Source organism: Gopherus evgoodei, chromosome 6 (genome assembly GCF_007399415.2).
Source record: "Gopherus evgoodei ecotype Sinaloan lineage chromosome 6, rGopEvg1_v1.p, whole genome shotgun sequence".
In the NCBI taxonomy this organism is placed as follows: Eukaryota; Metazoa; Chordata; order Testudines; family Testudinidae; genus Gopherus; species Gopherus evgoodei.
Genome location: NC_044327.1, coordinates 51,225,809 through 51,249,972, shown reverse-complemented (window position 1 = coordinate 51,249,972; position 24,164 = coordinate 51,225,809). Strand labels below are relative to the sequence as shown.

General features: G+C 44.3%; 1 protein-coding gene across 5 annotated transcripts in view; it reads right to left on the bottom strand.

The window, feature by feature from the left end:
* The window catches only part of SPIN1 (spindlin 1), a 115,703-nt gene that overhangs the window by 54,288 nt on the left and 37,251 nt on the right, over positions 1-24,164 (bottom strand). For all 5 annotated transcript variants that reach the window (XM_030565930.1, XM_030565931.1, XM_030565932.1 and 2 more), the window contains one exon: positions 70-300. In XM_030565930.1, coding sequence (XP_030421790.1) covers positions 70-121 — 52 coding nt within the window. In that variant the 5' untranslated portion in view covers positions 122-300. The remainder of the gene's footprint in view (positions 1-69; positions 301-24,164) is intronic.

The window sequence follows — 24,164 nt, the reverse complement described above, 5'->3', positions numbered from 1 at the left end:
TACAGACACTTTTGTGTTTTAATATTTAATTCAGTATTTCACCACCCAATTTGAAAAAAGATTGCCTACCTGCATCAGCTCTGGATCGCTGACCTGGTGTCTTTCCGAATGGGGTCTTCATTCATCTGTGTTTAAGTGAGCAGCAAAGCTGCTGGACTAGGGTGAAAATCCAGTTCTTTCCAACTCTTAAAATTTCCTCTTAGCCTTAGAATGATAAAATTACTACTTGTTAATCCACCATTCAAACGAGAATTTGCTTGTCCCAAGTTTAGCTGAAGTGGTATTTTCAATTATATTTCTCTGCAAAACAAAATGAGATTTTAGTATAAGCATTCAAATTTGAAGTGTGATCAAGATGAGCAATGTAAAAATTAAAAACTAAAATTATATTAGCAAAAATGTTAATTTTCATGCTCAGGGAAGTTTTGCTTTTTATTTTAATGTTTTAGCACTGTGTGCAGTAAAAACAATGGAATAACCTGGCACAAAACCAACTTGGACCTACAATACCTGGTAGGTTTGTCCCTTAAGTTAATTTCTGTAAACGATACATTGCCATTCTATAGGCCAGTATTTAAAAACATGGATCAGAATGATCTGAAAGCAACATGGAATAAAATGATTAGGTTCCAATAAACTAACAGCTTGTTTTCAGCCAGAGTAGTACAGGGTGTTAATTTTTAATTCCTAAAATGTAGCTGATTGGATGAAAGTCTTGCTGTAGAATAAGAAATGACATATCACTGTATTTGCATAGCAGGAGGTATTGGCAGTAATCAAATACTTCTGTTACCGGATAAAACACCAGATTTACTTCTCTGTAGAGGAAACCAGCTCTACAGAGAACAGTGATTTGAGACTTTAGAACACACCACTGAAAAAATAATTCAACTATGACAAAAGAGAGAAGAGTTCTTCAGTGTGTGAAATTAATTATCACAAATTTACAGAAATTTTGCAGAAAGGGTAGGTATTTGAGTAAAGTAATTTGTAAAGACAAGTGAAGAAAATTAAAACTTGTAGATAAATTTAATAGGATTAAATATTCCAGATCAGTTGCTACATGAGTTCTTCATAGAAATCTGTATGGAACACTCTTATCAAGCATTTTTTTCCCCTGAGAGTTGGCAATATCTTTGCTAAAACAGTTCCTGCTAACCAAACAGAACAAGAGAAATCACAGTAACTGATCTGAAACTAAAGCATTTTCAGCTTTATTCACTTTTTCACACCACAAACATCTGCTGTCCTAGCTTAATTAGTGTTTACCAATAGCTTTACAATCTCATGAGACCATGGTAAATTGAGACAAGGAAGTTAAATCTGAAGAAAATTAAAAGCATATTAAATTGGTTTGTTCAATAAAACCAGAGGTTAACATTTTAGAATACTTGACTTCTTGCATTGTGTAGGGAAATGGACAAAAGAAACATCAAACTGGTGGTTAGAAGTCAAAATCATTCATTTTAATTAAAAAAATTTACAGCCCCTTAGATTACCTGACATTCTTGGGACTCCATGATTTTCATCCTTCAGAGATCAAAATCCCACCCAGTATATTAAAACTATTGAGAGTAAAACTATGTTGTAGTCTATTAAAAAAAAATTAGATACCTGAAACATTTAAATTTTCCCTTGACTCAAGAATGAACAAGACATGTGGATTGACATTTTGCTGACAAAGGAAGCTCTCTTTGTTTGGAAGAATATTCAGTAGGAAAAACTATCAAGATAAATTCTTATTTAGCTAGCTTGTTCTGCTGCTACCTGTGGATGTGTGTCAAAAAATCAAAACTGATATCAATGTGGAAAAAAAATCAAGATCTAGAATACTGCAGTGTAGTCATACAAATATAATAATGATCTCCAATGCCATTTTGACTTAAGTCTGTCTTGCACAGTTTATTTGTAATTACTGTTCTAAGCTAGAGGCTCTTCCAAGTTCTTGCAGTGCAGCTCCGTACCCGCCTAGCACAAGTTATCCCTGCCACTCCTTCCTTAACACTCATATTGGACCAAAAAGAATCACTACACTACTTCTGTGTTGGATCTGTAAGACCCCAGTATGTCAACACTGGAAAACACATGGGCTGCATTTAAAATTGATATTACAATCAGTTAACTATAAATCTATGAACAAATTAAAACTTTTCTAGATTCAGAAGCACACTAAACTGTACTGTGTGTGGGAGTCTAACTGACCACAAGAACACACACATTTATTTTAAAAAAATACACTATGCAGCTTTCAGTATTTAACTGACCCCACATTTAGACAATGGAAATAGCAATATAAAAAGGCACAAACACAACAAAGTGGCAGTGACTAGCCTACTACTTTGAACAAATGGAGAAAATAATAGATGACATATGTCCTGAACATATTAAGTTTTTACACTTCACACATTTTTGATGCATTTTTCTGTCTCTTTCTCTGGAGCAGATGTAACATCTTTCCTATTTCTTAGGCTCTGGATCAGTACTCAGCACACTAGATGCTGCTTCCCTAGAAGACGAGGTAAGGTGGCAATGTTCCTTTTCTATACCTGGTTTCACCATTTCTGTACCCTGGTCCCTGAGAAACATCCAACTCTTACTCAAAGATTATGCCATGTGCAGTTCAACAAAATCCAAATGAATATGCATTCAGACAGTCAAGGTACATGTGCAATGTAATAGCCAGTCTTTGCACCAAACAGCAGAATCTTGTCAAGTGTGGGCTGCCAGCAAATGCATCTGACAATCGTGGCTTCCCCAGAAACTCTTTCTAGCAAGCACATGCTTCCTAGAAAAATCAATTTGACAGTGTTGTCTTTAAAAAACCCTCAATTTGCTGATATGAGGCAAACGTTATCTGGAGTCTCAAAGATAGGCAAGAAAACACTTTCAGTGCATTTTTTTGAAAAATAAAAACCAGAAACTATGGTAATAAAAACAATCATCATAATTACTGCCTCAAAATAAAAATCTGACCCTGGAATACCTGCATAATTAATAGAGCAATGAGTCCTGTGGCACCTTATAGACTAACAGACGTATTGGAGCATGAGCTTTCGTGGGTGAATGCCCACTTCATCGGATCCAACGAAGCGGGTATTCACCCACGAAAGCTCATGCTCCAATATGTCTGTTAGTCTATAAGGTGCCACAGGATTCTTTGCTGCTTTTACAGATCCAGACTAACATGGCTACCCCTCTGATGCTTGCATAATTAATGAGGTCTAAGTGACCCCAATACCTTTTGAGTGACTTTTTTCCGCTACACAGGCTATATTTAGATGCATATCAGGAGCTGTCAGAGCCTTTCCCTGCTGCTGGCGCCTTTCACAGCAACATGTAGCTACAAATGTAGTGCCTGTACTCCACACACTGTCCAAGTATAGACATAAGCTCACAGTAAGGTATTTTCATTAGGCCTCAGATAATTTTTGTGGCTCTTAAATACACCCACTCCAATATTTTCAAACATCCTTTAAAATACATTGAATACTATATACAGTTCTGGTGCCTAGTGGCAGTCTTATCACACAGCAGGGCTAAGGAGAGAGGAAGAAATGCTGTTTAATGAACTTCCAGCAGGTAGACAGCCAGAGAGTTACCCCTCCCTTGCATTGTAGGGAGCAGACCAGGAGAAATAAAAGCCAGATCAGGGGAGATCAATACACATCACGTGGATCTAGGGTGACCAGACAGCAAGTGTGAAAAATTTGGACAGGGGTTAGGGGGTAATAGGAGCCTATATAAGAAAAAGACCAAAAAATTGTGACTGTCCCTATAAAATCGGGACATTTGGTCACCCTATCTGGATCCCACAGTGGAAACCTCCAACTTCAAAAACATGCAAATAGGGCTGTGTACATCCACTTTGTTAAACCAGCACTTAATATTTACAAGAAAAATACCACTGTAACCAATTCAAAATTTCACCAGATCAAAACACAATCTGCATGAAATTACAGATACACCAATTAGTTTTATGAAATAGTGTTACTATTTCTTGAAAGTAGCCAGAACAATATAGAATCACAGTATTTTGCTACACCAGCAATACTCATGCCTGTGTTTTATGTACAAAAGCTTAGGCTCTGCAACTTCTTCACGTCAGCAGAGCCAAAAACGTACACCTTAAGAGAGCCAATGATTTTTTTCCCCTGAAAACTGGCAGTGTCAGAATCAGTAATACAGAGTTCTGAATAGAGTTTCGGGAGCTATCAGAAAAATGTTAGAGGGGGCTGATGGTTTCATGGCAGTTGGGAGAGCTATGGGTGAAAAAGAGGAGGTGATGAGTTGTAATTATGTTTTCAGCAAATTTCCAAGAATGCCTGTTCTAGGCCTTGTCTTTACTACAAAAGTTAACTCTGGTTCTTATTTGAGTGTTGCCCCAATCAGAATCCTGTCCACGCACAGACATCTCTCACTTAACGCTTGGGTGCAAAGCACCACCAGACAACTAGCTTATCAACTAGGTACAGACCAGGGGTGGCCAAACTTACTGAATCTCTGAGTCGCATACGATAATCTTCAGAAGTTTGGGAGCCACAAGACACGAACAATCTTTACACATGCATTTTTAAAAATATTAACATCCTACTTACTGTATCATGGCTATTTACTGCTAGAGCTAGAGACCTTGTGGGTCTCCACCCTGGTCCTAAGTCTTTAGAAATCTGGTTGATATGTTGTCAAGGTGGTACAGAGGAACTCGATCAGACGTTGATTTGTAAGGACTGCACAATGTTTAATTTTTACAAACTTCGTTACGGAGTACTAGGATTCACAGCAGTACATTGTGCCAAAAATTTAAATGGGTCGCACACTAGTTTTCTTGAGTTGAGGATACTTCATTCCTGGCACTTCATTGTAGACTGTGATTTATGCATCATCTTTAGAACCTGGTCTTTCTGGAGTTGATCATGAATGGGTTTACAAGAAAGCCGAAGCAGGATCTCAGCTTCTGCAAGTCTTCAAACTTGGTCTGAAAGTCATCATGCAGTCCTCGTAATTTACCTCTGTATTCCTCGAGCTTGTGATCTTCTATTTTGATTTCAGGGAATGTGTTTAACCCTACTCTTGAGATGGGGAATGTGATTGAAGTCTCTTGACACTATGTCTCTCCGCAGAAGCTTTAACTTGTTCTGGAAGCTGAAAACTGTTTGAGTAAGGTCAGAAATAAATCTTATCCTTCCCTTGGAGTGCCAAATTTAACGTTTGCAGATGTTGCATAATATCAGTGAAAAACATCAGATCCTGCATCCATTGCTCATCTTTCAGTTGTGGATAGGACTTCTCCTTTTCTTCAAGGAAAACACTGATAGGTTCCAACAATTCCACAAACTTACTGAAGACATTGCTGATTGATAACCACCTCAAAATATAGTAGAAAGATGTTAGGTTTGTCTTCAAGACCCAACTCTTCAATAACATTTTTGAACTGCTGATGAGTCTTCCCATTTGAGCAGATGAAATTGATAATTTCCAGGACTGTTTTCACAAAATTTTCATACTTGAAATATCTGCCTATGAGATCTTCATGATAGATGATGCAATGAACAGGGAGAAACTCTGGAAATGTGGGATCGCTTTTCAAAAGTCCGATATGGCCTACTTTTTTTCCTCACCATTGCAGGTGCTCTATCCGTTGCAACACGGACAAGTTTATCCAGCAGTACATTGGTATTTGTCAATGCTTTGTCAAGTACGTTCTTTGTCAACACCACGGGTTGTTTCTTTTAGAGCCACGAAGTCCAAAATTTCTTCTTTCACAATTACAGGTGAGGAAACATATCAAACAAATATCGCTAGTTGTGGTTTTATCTTCAATGTGTGTGGAGCCGTCAACAGCTAGGCTGAATGCTAGAGAATTCTTTAGATTGTTATGAACCTTGCTTGCAACATCAGCACTGATCTGGGAGATCTGCCTCTCCATAGTGTGACATGAAATTGGAATTTGCTTTATTAGTTGTTGAAGTTTTGTGTTACTTGGATCTAAAATTGCAACCACTTCTGCAATATTCTTAACAAATTATCCATCACAATACGGCTATTTCGCATGAGTGATATTCCATGCCATAACAAAACTAACTTCAGTTGCTGTGTCAGTTTCCTTCCTGAAAGCCAAAAGTAGGGTATGTTGACAGTTGAGGTGTAATTTTAATGCAGTTAGCTTGTTTTTCCTTAATTCTGATCCAGGAGGGTATTTAGAGAAAAAAAAGTTATTTTGATTCGTTTCATAGTGACATTTCAAGTTGCTCGCTTTGTAGTGAGAGAGCAAAGCATTGCCAGATAAGACACGTTTGCTACCTTTACTAGTGAATACAAAATCTTCTTCCCATTCTGGCTGAAAAGTTTGTTTTCTTCTTTATACTTGTGTTTCTTATATAGTTTGAAGATGTCATTGTAATCCATTAAATTAACATAGGGTTAACCCCTATATCTATTCAGCTGCCACTTACGAACAGTAAACACAGCGTGTAGTGTGCAGAATGCAAGGAGATCACAGCACACAAGATCTGCACAGCACTACTGTGACGCAATTTCCTGTTATAACGAGCAAGTGCAACTGAAGCCCCAAGCAGTAGCTCACCAGTGCTTGCGGGGCTGAAATTCTGAGCATTGAGTTGCCACCCACATGGGGTTGAAGCCCAGCCTCGCCACCCCCACGCGGGCTTGAAGCCGAGAACACCAGCTCACTCCCGCAGGAGTGAAGCCCCAAGCCTTGGAGCCTCACCAAAGGGCTGAAGCCATGAACACCGGCTTGCCATGCCGCAGGGCAAAGCCTAGACCTCGGAACACCCCTCCACCTCCCCCTGTAGGGCTGGAGCCACGAGCACCAGCTCGCTCCTCCCCCCACAGGGTCAAGCCCTGAGCTCTGTGAGCCACAGCTGACCCCTTAAAGAACCACCTGCATCTCATGAGTCGTTGTTTGGCCATGTCTGGTATAGACTAGCCTATACTCACGTTGCTAATCTGACAACTATGTAATGTGGACACACTGAAGCTGAAGGCAACCATAATCTATAACTAAGGCTAAGTTTTTGTCATGGATATTTTTAGTAAAAAATCAAGGACACGTCATGGACAATACACTAAAATTCACAGAAGCCCGTGACCTGTCCCTGACTTGCACTAAAAATATCCCTAATAATATGGGGAGGCAGGCTCAGCATCCACTGCTGCTGGGTGTCCAGGGTCCCCCACCGCTGCAGTGAGTGGGAGCTCCGGGGTGCTCCCCCTGAAGATGGGCAGCGGTGGAGAGTAGCCTCGCTGCCCACCATGGCTGGGCAGCTGCAGGGTCTGCTAGCTGCCTGGTATGGCTGGGCAGCTGCAATGGGCTGGGGCAGAAAATTTCACAGAGGTCAATGGAAGTCACAGATTTTTATACCTAGTTTGTTTTAATGGGGTCCTGATCTCACTTTCTGGAATACTGCATTCATTTCTGTATATACTATCTAAAGAAAAGGCAAAACTAGGAAGAGGTCAGGGGAGGAAAGAGGATAGAAATGTTGAGAAATCAGAAACAAAAAGATTTGAAATGTTTCACTTAAACAACAGGACATGGTAAGAGACATATACAACACCCCTATCTGCCTTCTCTCATAAAACTATGAGAAAAGAACATTAATTTAAAGAGAAAAAAGGGAGTATTCTGTCCATAATGCACAGTCAGCCTACGGAACTCCTGGCCACAAGACATCACTGAAGCCAAGAGCTTTGATGATTTCAAGAAAAAAGATTAGGTGTTTACATGGATAAACATTCAGAAGCAATATATAACCCCAAGCTTCCAAAAATAAGACAACTACCAACTGTTATGAAGTTTCACCTATAGACAGGTTATTCTATACTTGTCCACCATTAGCCTTCTTGCTTCTTTCTTTGAAGCATCTGGTACTGGGCACAATATTCAATTAGCTAAACCCTGGGTCTGATCAATATGGCATTTTTCTTAAGTTTCTAAATTTGTATTCCTCCATGCAAACTAACCATCTGTTAAGCAAGTCTTCATGTTAATTACATGGTTGGGTCTGGTTTTCTTTCAGACTTAAAATATTATAGTAGCAATTGCAGTTTTTAGCATAAAACAACAAAAAAATGACAGATAGATATAAAATGTACTGTTACGATGTGTACAACCCATTGTCAAATTTTTCTTATCGTTTTAGGAAGAACCACCAGGAGATTACATGCAAAACGTTGCATTATAAAAGTAATTTAATGCCCAAAAATGTTGGCAAACTTTGAAATTTAGAAAATCTACATGTAATAGTCCTTGAGTTTAAATACTGATTCAACAGTTAACCGGTAACATTAAGACAGTCATAGCCAAGGAACCCTAAGCTACAAAAAGAAGTAACATTTAAATATGGAACGAATTTGATGTACACTGAACGTGTACTAGTAGCACTACAAAAAAACCAGCACATTAGCATGGCATGTGGTCTACAAGTTTGCTTGTAGTTTGTTAAGGCACTTCTCTTGAGCTACACACTGAATGACTCCCTGTCACTATTTTGGGCTTCAAGAGAAGGTTGGCAATTTTGCCAAACTGTTTGGTCATACACTGTTGACAAACATCCTCTAGGAACTAAAATGAAAACAGATTTAATCATCTCATTTGTAACCAAATTACGACTTAAATTCATACCTCCAGAGGTAAAAGACCACCATATTAACCTGTAATGAGCAACCTAAGCCTGCTTAAACATCATACTACTGTAACAACTAGTTAAAACACACTTTGCACCAATAATTATGACAAACTACTGGACTACTGGAATAGCTAGTTTATAACCAAATATTTATGGAAAAGTTTATCATTTCAGGACACAAAACACCACAGGGAATTATTTTGTCCAGGTGATAAGTCCTTACATGTGTAAAGATCTGATGCCAATAGACAAGGGTACAAGATTACACAGGGCATTATATTTGTGTCATGTACATATTCTTACCTATGCCAGTACATATAACACTATTCAGATAAAGAAAAGATAAGAAGCCAGTTTGATGTTTTATTGAATTTTATTTATTCTAATTTAAAGAAAAAAGTCAAACATGAAGTTTTCTGGCTTATGGTGTTGGTATTACTAGTTCATTTAAGAATTTGGCAAAATGCAGTTCTTGGGAAAGTTGTAGGCTGTATTTGGGAGAGTAATCTACAAATTATTTTGTCAGTCTTTGGAGCCAAGAAGCCTAAACAGCAGGAGTTTAAAGTATCTGCCATTTAACATTGACAACATTCTACTTTGAGGCCATGGCTACACTAGAGAGTTGCAGCACTGGTGAGGGGGTTACAGCGCTGCAACTTAGGATGTGGCCACACTTGCAAAGCACGGCCAGCGCTGCAACTCCCTGGTTGCAGCGCACTGTACACCCGGTCGAGCCTCGGGTGTAGCGATTCCAGCGCTGGTGGTCCAGCGCTGGTCAGCAAGTGTGGACCCCACCAGCGCTTTTATTGACCTCCGGGGTATAAGGAGGTATCCCAGAATTCCTGTCCACAACAAACCGGAAGAAAGGTAGAGCTCGGAGTTCAGCCAAATTGCTTATTTAAAAAACAAACACAGCTCCTGTTTGCTGAGCGAGCAGAGGCAGGCAGGGAAATTACTGTGGAATGTTCACAGCTGTTTGCTTGAAGAGCACGGCAGAGGGGGAGGGGGAAGTCCATGTTGAGCAGATGCTTATCTGGTCTGAGGGCTATTTAGGAGTACATAATTTGCATTTAGTGAATGGGAGAGGGGTGGGGGAAGGGGGTCAGAACTTTTAAAATGATTGAAGGTAGGCACTGTGTGTCTTCCAGTCCTTAGAACTTGCAAGGCAGGGAGCTGAGAACAGTGTCAACTCCAAAAATCAATTCTGTCTGTCTCCTCCACGCTCCCTGTCACATTCCACCCCACCCCCCTCTTTTGAAAAGCACGTTGCAGCCACTTGAATGCTGGGATAGCTGCCCACAATGCACCACTCCCAACAGCGCTGCAAATGCTGCAAATGTGGCCACACTGCAGCCCTGGTAGCTGTCAGTGTGGCCACACTGCAGCGCTGGCCCTACACAGCTGTACGAACACAGCTGTAACTACCAGCGCTGCAGAACTGTAAGTGTAGCCATGGCCTGAGTCACAACAGTTTCCTGCAACAAATGTCATGCGCCAAGGCTGCTAGAAATGAAATCCAACCTTTGCTACTCTAAAACCAGTTAAAAGGTAACCTACACAAAGGGGAAAAATAACTGGGTTGGTACCTTTTTGCTTCTTCATGATTCACAGAAGAGACATGAAAGATTTTCCTCATTTTTTTTTATAAAGGAAATTAAAAACTTTTCCAGTCTCAGACACTACGAGAGGAGAATTAACAACACCATCTCAGCATCCAAGAGGGTTAAAACTGACCAAGAGCAGGTATTTTTAGTCAGTCATTCAAAAAGCTGGGTTTTAGCTTACACATTTTTATTTCAGTAACATTTTTAATAAAGGGAGCTGTTAGAGAGTCAACCATCTCTAGTACTTCAGTTGTACTGCAAGAATAAACCTTTGAGGTATCCCCCAAAAAGGGTCCTTCAACAAGCCAGAAAAGGTCACAATTGCCATTCCTGGTGTTTATATTGGCAAACCAACCAAAAAACCCTCACAAGAAGTCTGGGTCTTTTTTATATCACAGGCTATGTCTTCACTACAAAACATGGATAAAAGCCAACTAGGAGACATGACATAGGCAGTCTTTACTTGTAGAGTTTAATATAGCTCGTCAAGGTCTGCTCTATTACACCCACACCCAAACCAAAACCCGGGGTTTAACTACCAACGTCTTGTTTCAGCTAACTCAAACTTGCCATCTTGATATAAAAAGCCTCTATTTATTGCAGTGAACACATCCAGAGACAAAAAAAGTCAAGCCATTTTTAAGTCCTTTACAGACCACCTTAAGCTAGAAGCATGATGTACTGTATTTTTAATAATATGCTGTTTAGTAAATACCCATACAAGTGGATTTATATACTACCAATTTAGAATTTCAGAGCAGCAAATAAGTTTTTAGTTTAATAATTCTGGCTAGTATTGAACTAGGGAAGAATTTTTAAAAAGGTGACAAGTTAGTAACTTAAATTAATATCTAATGTCAAGTATAGTTTAAGATTAGAGCTTTTACTCTTCCGATAGATTGTTTCTAAATATTACCTCTCAAAAAAATACAAAAAATACAAATATTTGCACTGGTCATAACTGAACATCACGGTGGCTCACTGGAGTAAAGGTATAAAACTCCAGTAAGCAGGCTGCAACTGGTCTACCTAATCTACACAATATCCCTAGATTATTAACATTTTAATAGCTAAAGAGACAATTTGATGGGTTACACAGATGGCATTTTACTGCTGTGGGTTTTTTTGCTGCTCATCGCATGTAGCACAGTTATCCAACAGTACCACTGTAATTGTGCTCAACAAATATGAAGTCAAAGTGCAAAACAAGAGTTTGATAATGGCCAGAACCACTAGTTTGTTTCACAAAGTTTACCATTCTCACACAAGATAGCAACACTGGAAATGGATGGGAGATTCTGGGGAAGGAAGATGATAATAGTTGTCTTTTACAACAAACCAAAGTAATCTGCTGGCCAGGATGAACAGTCACATGGAAGTACACATCATACAAGCTGAAGCAGAATACCATTCTCCAGGATCTAGGGAAGAGATAATCATAGCTAAGGACGCCAGCTGGAATTTCATCACCTTGATGTACTTGTTGAGGTTCTCAAGGTCTAAGTTGGGTCACGGATCACCTCTGGTTTTGGGTATCAGGAAGTAATGGGAATCTCCCCTCATCCGGTGCCTGATCATGCAAAAATGCACAGTATGTCTCTGGCCACAGCAAAGACCTCCGCAGTGATTGGAGCAGACATAGGCTGTGGACCTACAGGAATTAAGAACCTGTCAAATGATGAGGTAGTTAGTTTCAACAGCCCCTCAATGGTGCCAGAGTTGACAGCTCAGATCTGTCTGAATAAGATGGGATCAGCGAGCCTAACGGAAAGTTCTACTATCAGTACCACACGAACCTTCTGCGGAGGAGTCCTGGACTCTGGACTTTGCGGAATGAAATACTGAATTTTTCTTATGCTTTGAGATCAGGACAGTACAGAAATCCTGGACCTTGAAGATGACAGATCTGATGGTAGTGATCTCCTCTGGCTCTGCTCTGCGGAGGAGTCCTGGACTCTGGACTTTGCGGAATGAAATACTGAATTTTTCTTATGCTTTGAGATCAGGACAGTACAGAAATCCTGGACCTTGAAGATGACAGATCTGATGGTAGTGATCTCCTCTGGCTCTGCTCTGCGGAGGAGTCCTGGACTCTGGACTTTGCGGAATGAAATACTGAATTTTTCTTATGCTTTGAGATCAGGACAGTACAGAAATCCTGGACCTTGAAGATGACAGATCTGATGGTAGTGATCTCCTCTGGCTCTGCTCTGAGGAATCACTTTGACAAGAAGCCTGTAAAGAGCTTCCCTTCGATGATTAAAAGGGTTCTGAGGTTGGTCTCAGGATTGCCTCCATTAGGATGTAGCTAAGATACTCCTTGCTCAGTTTCTTTGTCTTGGGTCTTAAAACCACAGAAAATAGAGCACCTATTTCTATATGGCTCTCACCCTTGCACTTCCAACAGTGACACTGGCTGGGAAAAGGTTTTCTGCAGACCACCCAAGGCTTGAACTCTTTGGCATAGGCCTTCCCAGTACCAGGTGGGGGTCAGTGGCCTGCTAAGTAAACATCAGCACACGTAGTGATGGAAGTTTCTCAACTCAATGGCCTCTTCTAAAAGTTGCAAAAAAGTATCGTGACTATATGCACATAGACATACAGCTGTCCACTAAGAAATGGACAGGGATCATTACATGGATTAAGGTGATGCCTCACTTGCTGGATTTTACATTTTAAAAACACCTTTTTTGTTGCTATTGAAAAGAAAAAAGTTATAGATAAAATTAGTTCACAACTATGAAAATTAAGCTGAATGCCATCAATCAGATCAGAGTTAAGAATGTTTAATATTGTTTATAACAAATAATTCTGATCAGCTTTGAATGAATGACAAACATTTTTCTTTATATTTACATACTAGTAAAAATTTGGATCAAAGATTTACATATTTAAAGAATTTTGATATCTGATACAATTGCAGTATTAATACAGCAGAACATAAGAAATACCACAAAAATTTGTTTCCATTTGAGGAGCAGCAGAGGAGTGGAGAGGAGGCAAAACAGAATGAGTCATGCCTTCCCAATACTGCACAGAATAAGAAATTTTCCCTTTTCAGCAAAATAATTTCATTTTATCCATAAATCCTTTGGGCGTGTTATTTTAATGAATCCATAAACACTTTGCTTTAGATAGACATTTTTAAATCAATCTAAATAGATGTACATTGTACTTAAATTAATTATGTAGATTAACTGTTCTCTGATTAACATACATGCCTACTTTGAGCCCCACTGTAACAATTCAATAATGGCACAGTAATGCAAGAGAGTTGCTTACTGCACTCCAATTTCTGCACTTTTCAGTAAGCGTCAAAAGTGGAATTACACCTAATTATTCATGAATGGGCCTTTTGGCACCCTCTAGTGGCTTCCTCCCTCTCAGACTTTTCTAGTTTGGTCTTCCAAAACCTTCCCTCTTTCTAGTGTAGAACTGATAAATGAAATTGTTTTTAATTGTTAATGTAACTTCTGTTCACCATTCACTGCACTTGCCTACATTGTAACTTCTGTTCACTGTTTGCCATATTGTAATTCAAACCCCATTTTAAAACACTCACTCCATTTTGTAAAAGCTTCCTCCAACCTTCATTTTTGCAAACCCTGCTGTAATCTTATTAGTTTAGTTTAGATGTGTGAATGAGGTATGTGTGGATGACGGAATCAACCTCCAGCCCCAGCCTGTCCTAATGAGATAAAGTTCAAATACCAACGGCTGAAGACCTAGACAACAGCCCTAAACAAAGTAAGAAGCATCCACCCTAGAAAAGAAAAGGACAACAGAACAACAGAAGGAAGATCAAAGCCAGGTTCAAGGCTGAAAGTCACGCCTGCAATTGATGAGTGATCAATCTAAACCCAGAGGCAGTGTGACACAGCAAGACCTATAGACTTTGAATCCAAACTAAAAGCCTATAAAAAAGAAGGGTGAGATGAGAGACTCTGGGTAACATTCTGCTGCCAACATGGAAGAACATCGGTGCCTGCCCAACAGAGATCCAGCTCAGCCTTGTGCCTGGCTTTCCTGGCCAGTTAGCTGCCACAAGCTACGAACCCAAGTTGCAAAATCAAGCCATGAACTTAAGCTATCTTCAGGACTGGTAACTATGCAGCAGCTGCAGAACACCTGATATATGAGAGAGAGAGAGAGAGAGAGAGAGAGAGAGAGAGAGAGAGAGAGTGTGTGTGTGTGTGTGTGTGTGTGTGTGTATATAGGTATTAGGTATAATGTGTGTGTATAAAAATTAAGATATTAGTTATTAGTCATAAATTGTTATAATAAATGTGGCATCTTTGCCTTGTCCCCTTTAATAAGATCCTGCTGGTTTTTACTGGTCTAATATAATCGGTATAACACTAGAAGTGTTTAGAGTTGATCATAGTTTAAAACTATAGATGTGAGATGTAACCCGCAACTTCTAATGAAACAAGTTAAATGTCAAGAACCCATAATATTCATTCACATTTTTTTCTGGAGTGAATCATTCTGAACTGAAATATGACTGATGCAGAATATGAAAGTTCATCCATGCCTTACTCCAAGAAAGAAAATTTACAGGAAATGAGTTATGGCTTTAGGTCTCTGATCCATGCAGCCTGGGGGGCAAACCAGATCTGTTATTCTGTGGCAAGGAGATACGGCTCCATCTCTGTTAAGCCACCAAATGAAACACTTCCATAGCCCAGGAAAAAACAACTATTCTAGTCAGCATTGAGACTAAACAGAACAATTCTCCAAAAGAGCATGAAATTCAATTTAAAAACAAACAAAAAATGAACTGAGTGACAACTAATAATCCCATACCTTTCCCCAATTGACAGCCTATTTCAGGTGGGTTAGATCTGTGGACTTCATTACCTGAAAACTTTTCCTTTGTTGGAAGAGCATAAATAAATCTGTCTATTCGTATTTGTAACAAGGTCATCCAGGACACTGAGATTTTCATAGCAGTGTCCACTTGAGTCAAGAGGGGGCATACTATACATATAGTTTTGCGGAGACGTGAAAGGGGGTAACTTCTTTCTAAAAATTACTGGAATACCACAATGAGGAGTACCCACTTACCAAAGGCAACATAAGATGATTTTTACTCTTATTCTTCTGAGATACGATATTTTAGCCCTATGTAAATGTTAGATTTTGAAGCTCTCTTTCCTCTTGACAATGGATAATAAAAGAATGAAGAAAGTATCTGTCTTTCTGAATTGAGCTGTGCAGTGAGTATATATTTTGGGAACTCTACAGAAATCCAACAAATACCACGGATTCTCTTTGGGGTACTCTACAGAGCCTGGAGTTAGTCTTTGGTACAAAGACATGGTTGGCTGAGAGTATCACTTAATCTTTATGGAAAGATGGGTGTCAAAGTTGAGAGCATTGGGGTTCAAAGTAAGGTGCTCCCAATTGTGATACCCTGTGAATTACCATGACTGTAATAAAAAAGACCACTTTACTGGTTAGAAAGTAATAAACTATCTTCATAAGTAGTTCAAATGAAGGGCTGTGAGGGTATTGTTAAGCAGGTAAAATCCCAGGAAAGAACTCTGTACTTTAGAAGGAGGTAGAAGTCATGCTACTCTCAAAAAAGGCACACCAGCCATCTAGGAGAAATGAAATCCACTAATTCTCTGCTATAACTAAGAAGCTGCCAGATGAAGCAGCAACTTGATTTTCAAATGTCTGAACTATCAGGCCCAGCCTGAATCCATCTTGAAGAAATCAAAGAGCCTGTAGTACTGACACACATGTAGGGGTGAGACCCTTGTCCTGGTACCAATAGGTAAATGCCACCAGGCCCATGAATATGTTGTGTTAAATTTCTTTCTGGAACCTTAAAACATGGATATTATCTCTTCTGAATAACCTCTTTCACTTAAGAGGCTCTCTTCAAGAACTTGGCAGTGAGGCTCAGATTGTCTGGATTCTGATGTACGACTGGCCCTTGTAATGCAGATCCCTTCTGGACGGATAGCAGAGGGAAGGTCCTTGTACCACTTTAAGGAGATCAGAAAACCAAGGTATTCATGGCCAGAACAGGGCTACTAGAATTACCAGTCTTGCTTTTCTTCCGAAGCATTCTGATTGGAGGAAAGACATTTAAAAAAAAATAAACAGTCCGTCCCTTTGAGACATCTTTGCAACAAGGTATCTGTTGACTTGACTTTACAATCTCGCTGACAAGAGCAGAACACTGAATCTTTGTAATTCAAATGGGATGCAAACAGATGTATTGCTAGGAAACCAAATTCCTTTACCAGTAAATGGAAGACTTCTGGGTATAGTCCCCATTTTGTATGATCTACCTTTTGCCTGCTGCGTCAGTGAGCTGTTACATTCACTTTTGAGCGGACACAAAGGGAGCAGACTGACTCTAGATTCTGCTCAGCTCAAGTAATAGGACATGAGATTACCTTTAACAGTCTGTAGATTTGTTTCCCTTTGTCTGCTGACATATGACATGGCTGAGGTGTTGTCTGTCATAGTCTGCATGAGGGAAGTCCAGATATGGAAGCAGAACCTGATAGCATATTGGACTGCCCTGATCTCTCACCAGTCTATACTGTGTTTGCTCTCTTGATTGGACCAGCTCCCTTGGACGGGCCTTGACTCCATCCCTCCAGCTTTACATCTGTGGTGATAAGTGTCCTGATGAGTTTGCTAATTGGAAAGCCTGATTTGAATCCTCTCTAACTCACTCACCATCTGAATGACCTGAGAATCCTCCTGGGGAGAAATGCTTTCAGTGAGGGGAGGATAACAGGAAGTTCCATAGCAGCCTCTAGTGAGCATGGGTCAGCTAAGAATATCCACACAGGAGATCACTAATGAAGAAGAGACAGAAGTGTTTTAATGGGTACTTCCCTTTGATAAAATTTCTCAGCGTCTCTCATCTATCCTGTAAGAAACTTTGTCCTCACCTACAACTATTTCAGATTTGGGGACAATTTATACCTTAAAGTCCGCAGCACTGCTATGGCCTCCAATTATGCCAAATATTTTTATGGCTGACTTAGAACAATGCTTCCTCAGCTCTTGTCGCGTAGTGCTCCTACTCTGCTTGTGCTACATTGATGACATCATCATCTAGACCCATGGGAAGGAGGCCCTTGAGGAATTCCACCAGGATTTCAACAATTTCCACCATACCATCAACCTCACCTGGACCAGTCCACACGAGATCCACTCCCTGGATGCTACAATGCAAATAAGTGATGGTCACATAAACACCACCCTATAGCAGAAACCTACTGACCACTATATTTACCTAAATGTCTCCAACTTTCATCCAGACCACATCACACGATCCATTGTCTACAGCCAAGCCCTAACATACAACTGCATTTGCTCCAATCCCTCAGACAGAGATAAACACCTACAGGATCTCTATCACGCATTCTTAAAACTACAACAGCCACATGGGGAAGTGAAGAAACAGACTGACAGATCCAGAAGGGTACCCAGAAATCACTTACTACAGGACAGGCCCAACAAAGAAAGTAACAGAATGCCACTAGCCATCACCTACAGCCCCCAACTAAAACCTCTCCAGGGCATCATCAAGGATGATCCCTCTCTCTCACAGACCTGGGGAGCCAGGCCAGTCCTTGCTTACAGACAGCTCCACAACCAAGATGGGTAAGAAATGATGTCCCTAGCCTCTGTTTGTCAGAGGGTGGAGATGGGGAGCAGGAGAAAGATCACTTGATCATTACCTGTTAGTTTCTGTCCCTCTGGGGCACCTGGCATTAGCCACTGTCAGTAGACAGAACACTGGGCTAGATGGACCTTTGGTCTGACTCAGTATGGCCGTTCTTATCAAGAGGGAGGGAGGAAGGGGGAGGAGAAAAGCGTGAGCGATGGTGCTGAGGTGGGGAGAGACACCCTGGTATCCCTAGATGCATACAGCCAGAAGCTCTTCTTGAGCCAGGAAGAAGGCAGCCAGTCGTGGCATCCAGTGCTTGGGGAAGGACAAACAACAGAGAAGGTTCCTGGTAAAGGGCTTTCTTTTCGGGAAGGAAGTTTTTAGGTACGGACTCTTTGGGTGAGGAGGGTAAGGGCTGTGTGCATCCCTAGATGCGGAATAGCGCATTGATGTGGTCTATCACATCACGGTAATCGGCATCGGTGATCTCTTCAAAAATCTCATCCAGAAAGTGGGCAATGCACCTGTGTAGGTTTATTGGGAGAACCCCAGCCCCAGAGGCAGGGGGAGCCTGGAGCTCCCACCTACCCTTCTTGTCAGGGATATTTTTAGTGAAACTCAGGGACAGGTCACGGGCTGCCATGAATTTTGGTTTATTTCCCATGACCTGTCCATGACTTTTACTAAAAATATCCATGACAAAAACGTAGCCTTAATAATGTTAGATGTCTGTGAACAAAGATTTGAGTGCCCACAGAGCTTTTTTCTTTTTTCCCCTCTCTTTTCTACAGTATGTGATTTGCAAGTGACAATGGCGGAGAGCTTTACTTTTCAATTGTAGATTCACTGGTTTCTAGGGCTCAGACTTAAGCATTATATATATATATATCTTCCTTTACACCTTAGGATTCGTCTATGCAATTTTTTTATGGATTAAACTCTATCTGTTTAGAAGCTTTCCAAAACAAGCTATGCAAATATAAATACTTAAACCATTACAGTTGCAACCATGTGAGGATAACTGCTAAACAGATAGTTAAACCCATGCAAAATCTGTGGATAGATTAGAGGTGGGCAAACTATAGCCCGGGGGCCACATCCGGTCTTTCGGACGTTTTAATCCGGCCCTCGAGCTCCTGCTGAGGAGTGGAGTCTAGGGTTTGCCCCGCTCTGCGCATGCCATGGATCCATGCAGCTCCTGGAAGCAGCAGCATGTCCCAACTCCATCTCCTGCGCGTAGGGACAGCCAGAAAGCACCATCCCTGAAGCTCCCATTGGCCACGGCTGCCTGCGGATGGGGCAGAGTGCAGAGCTACCTGGCCACGCCTCTGTGTAGGAGCCAGAGGAGGGACATGCCGCTGCTTCTGGGAGCTGTGTGAGGTAAACATCGCCTGGAGCCTGCACCCCGACACCCTCCAGTGCCCCAACTCCCTGCCCTAGCCCACATCCCCCTTCCACTCTCCAAACTCCTCTGTCCCACCCTCCTGCACCCTAAACCCGCATCGCCAGCCGGAGCCCTCACCTCCCCATCCACACCCCAACTCTCTCCCCCAGCCTCGAGACCCCCTCCACACCCTGAAAAGACGGTTACTCACCGTTGTAACTGTTGTTCTTCGAGATGTGTTGCTCATATCCATTCCAGGTAGGTGTGCGCGCTGCGCGTGCACGTTTGCCGGAAACTTTTTTACCCTAGCAACTCCAGTGGGCCGGCAGGTCGCCCCCTAGAGTGGCGCCACCATGGCACTAGATATATACCCCTGCCGGCCCGCCCGCTCCTCAGTTCCTTCTTGCCGGCTACTCCAACAGTGGGGAAGGAGGGCGGGTGTGGAATGGATATGAGCAACACATCTCGAAGAACAACAGTTACAACGGTGAATAACCGTCTTTTCTTCTTCAAGTGAATGGTCATATCCATTCCAGGTAGGTGAATCCCAAGCCTTACCTAGGCGGTGGGGTCGGAGTGAGAAGTCGCGACATGGAGCACTGCAGAGCCAAAGGCCGCATCATCTCTGGACTGCTGAACCAGGGCGTAATGGGAAGCGAATGTGTGGACCTATGACCAGGTCGCCGCCCTACAAACCTCTTGGATTGGCACGCGGGCAAGGAAAGCCAGCGATGATGCCTGTGCTCTGATGGAGTGAGCAGTCACACGGCCCGTCGGAACGTGGGCCAGGTCATAACAGGTCCTGATACAGGAGGTAACCCAGGAAGATATCCTCTGCGAGGAAATCGGTAGCCCCTTGACCCGGTCCGCTACCGCCACGAATAACTGGGGGGACTTGCGGAATGGTTTGGTCCTGTCCACATAAAATGCTAGCGCCCGACGGACATCTAGTGAGTGGAGCAGTTGCTCCCTGCGGGGCTTTGGGAAAAAGACGGGGAGGAAGATCTCCTGGTTAATGTGGAAAGCTGAGACCACCTTGGGAAGGAAGGCAGGGTGTGGTCTCAGCTGCACCTTGTCTTTATGGAAGACCGTATACGGGGGATCTACTGTGAGGGCCCGTAGTTCTGACACCCGTCTAGCTGAGGTGATGGCCACTAGGAAGGCGGTCTTCCATGAGAGATACAGCAGGGAGCAAGTAGCTAACGGCTCGAATGGAGGACCCATGAGCCGAGTTAGGACCAGGTTGAGATCCCATGAAGGGGCAGGAGGGCGGATCTGTGGATAGAGACGCTCCAGTCCCTTCAGGAATCTCACCACCATAGGGTGGGAGACGACGGAACATCCGTCCACTCCAGGATGAAACGCGGAGACAGCCGCTTGGTGGACCCGGAGGGACGACAACGCCAGACCCTGGGCCTTGAGGGACCAGATGTAGTCTAGAATAGTGGTGATGGGAATCTCCATAGGGAGAAGACCTTTCTCCGAACACCAACAGGAGAAACGCTTCCACTTAGCCGAGAAAGTAGCCCTGGTGGAAGGCTTTCTACTGCCCAGGAGAACTTCCCGAACCGGGGTAGAGCAGTGTAGCTCGGAGCCTGTCAACCACGCTGGAGCCATGCCGTAAGGTGCAGAGACGGAAGGTCCGGGTGACAGAGCCTGCCGTGGTCCTGGGTGATCAGGTCTGGATGTAGGGGCAGGGCAACTGGGTTGGCTACTGAGAGGTCCAGCAACATGTCGTCTGGCCCACGCTGGAGCTATGAGTATCACCCGAGCTCTGTCTCTGCGCACCTTGAGGAGAACCCTGTGTATCAGCGGAAAGGGAGGGAACGCGTAAAACAGGTGGGTCGCCCATGGGATAAGGAAGGCATCCGCTATAGACCCAGGGTCCTGACCCTGAAAGGAGCAGAAAGTTCAACATTTCCTGTTCTCCCTGGACGTGAAGAGGTCCATCCGGGGACGACCCCACCTCTGGAAGAGTGAGAGGGCGACGCCTGGACAGAGGGACCACTCGTGCGAGCGGAAGGACCTGCTCAGTCGATCCGCTAGAGTGTTTCGTACTCCCGGGAGATAGGAGGCGGAAAGGTGAACGGCATGGGCTATGCAAAACTCCCAGAGACACATCGCCTCGAGACATAGGGGAGAGGACCTGGTGCCGCCCTGCTTGTTGATGTAGAACATGGACGTCGGTGAACACTGCGACACAACAACCCTGAAGGTGATGGACGAACGCTTGACAAGCAAGACGGACCGCTCTCAACTCCCGTATGTTGATGTGGAGGTCCAGCTCCTGAGGGGTCCACAAGCCTTGAGTTCTTTGGGTGCCGCAGTGCGCCCCCCAGCCCAGATCTGAGGCGTCTGTAGTCAGGGATGCCGAGGGTTGGGGCGGATGAAACAGGAGCCCCGCACAGACTACGGACTGGTCCAGCCACCACCGAAGGGAGTCCAGTACCCTTTGGGGAACGGTGACAACTGTGTCCAACGAATGTCTGGCCAGCCGGTACCGCGCGATGAGCCAAGATTGAAGAGGCCTCATGCGGAGTCGGGCATACGCTGTCACGAACGTACAGGCCGCCATATGGCCCAGGAGGGCCAGACATGTTCTTAGAGAGGTCAGCGGGGCCGCCTGCAAGCGCAGAATGATGGCCAACAGTGACTGGAACCTGGGCAAGGGTAGCAAGGCCCTGGCTAGGGTAGAGTCCAGAACGGCCCCGATGAACTCTATCCTCTGTGTGGGGAGGAGAGTAGACTTGTCCACGTTGATCACGAGGCCTAGGGCAGCAAAGAGGCTGCTGATCCTGCGGACGTGGTCGTGGACCTGCAGCTCCGATGTGCCCCGGATCAACCAGTCGTCGAGGTAGGGGAACACGTGAATGCGGCAGCGCCGGAGGTGTGCGACGATGACTGCCATGCATTTCGTGAACACCCTCGGGGCCGTAGAGAGGCCAAACGGGAGGACCGCAAATTGATAATGTTGGCGGTCGACCACAAAGCGGAGGAAATGCCTGTGCTGGGGGGAATATGGTGATATGGAAGTAAGCGTCCTGCATGTCGAGGGCGGCGTACCAGTCTCTGGGATCCAGGGATGGGATGATGGTTCCAAGGGATACCATACGGAACTTCAACTTCACCATATACTTGTTGAGTTCCTGCAGGTCGAGGATAGGCCTGAGGCCCCCCTTGGACTCGGGGATTAGAAAGTAGCGGGAATAAAACCCCTTGCCCTTCTCGCTCTCTGGAACCTCCTCTATGGCTCCTTGACGAGGAGCGTGTGCACCTCCTGACGGAGGAATTGCTCGTGAGAGGGGTCCCTGAAGAGGGACGAGGATGGGGGGGAGGGGCGATGAAAACTGCAGGCGATAACCGGCCTGCACAGTACGCAAGACCCAACGGTCCGATGTTATTTGGGTCCACGCCGGGAGGAAAAATGAAAGACGGTTGGAGAATTGCGGGGAAGGATCCGGAGGGGAAACTGGTACTGCGCCCTCGGGCGCACCTTCAAAATGAAGGCTTGGGTCCAGGAGAGGCCTTGGCGGAGCCTTGGTTTTGCCCCGTTTGGCCACTCGACTGTCTGCGTCGGTTGTTCCTGCCGCGGCGCCTGGTGAGGTCCTGCCGCGGACGGAACTCAGGATACGGGCGACACTGCTGTTGTTGGTTCTGCTGCTGGAATGGCCTGCGCTGTGTCGCAGGAGTATGCATCCCCAAGGACCGTATTATGACCCTATTGTCTTTAAAGTCCTTTAGTCTGGGGTCTGTTTTAGCGGAAAACAGGCCCTGGCCTTCGAAGGGGAGGTCCTGGATAGTATGCTGGAGCTCTGGCGGAAGGCCAGAGACCTGGAGCCAGGAAATGCGGTGCATCGTAAGCCCTGAGGCAAGGGTCCGAGCGGCCGAGTCCGCAGCATCTAAGGAGGCTTGTAGCAAGGTCCTCGCTACCTTTTTGCCCTCATCCAGGATGGTGGTAAACTCCTGGCGGGCGTCCTGTGGTAACAGCTCTGCAAATTTTCTCGCCACTACCCAAGAGTTAAAGGAGTAGCGGCTAAGGAGGGCCTGCTGGTTCGAGACCCTGAGCTGTTGCGCTCCCGCTGAATAGACCTTGCGGCCCAGGAGGTCCATCCGTCTCGCCTCCTTCGACCTGGGTGCGGGGCCTCTTGACCGTGGTGCTCCCTGTTGTTCACAAGGGAGCAGGGTGTTGGGTGAACGTGCAGGTACTCATAGCCCTTCGAGGGGGCCATGTACTTCCTTTCCACTCCTCGAGCGGTCGGAGGGATGGAGGCCGGTGACTGCCAGATAGTAGCGGTGTTGGCCTGCATAGTCTTGATAAAAGGCAGGGCCACTCTGGTGGGCGCATCGGCGAAGAGGATGCTCACCACCGGGTCCTCGATTTCAGAGACCTCCTCTGCTTGAATGTCCAGGTTCTGTGCCACTCGTCGGAGGTGGTCCTGGTGTGCCCTAAGATCTAGAGGGGGAGGGCTGGAGGACGAGGTACCCGCCACTGCCTCATCAGGGGAAGACGACGAGGAAACCCCCGGCAACAGAGCGTCCACGGGGGGTTCTGTCTGAGGCTGCACCTCCGTCACTGGAGGGAACTCTGGGTCCTGGTGGCTGGACCTGTCTTCTGCTTCCGGGGAGGGAGGGGGTCTAGACACCGTTGCCTCAGGTGGCCTGCGTTCCGCCGCAGGGAGGGGAGTAATACGTTGTGGACCCTGGGCTTGGCGGTACACCCATGGGGTCTAAAACCCCCACTCTTGAGGCCCTCGTTCCTGAGGTGGAGGGTCCTGAAACAGGGCCGAGTGTCTGTCCTGGCCCAACGCATAGGCGCTCTCTGCCTGAGAGGACACGGATGGTTCCCTTGAAGGCCACGGAGGCGCTGAGCCAGTTTAGGCACG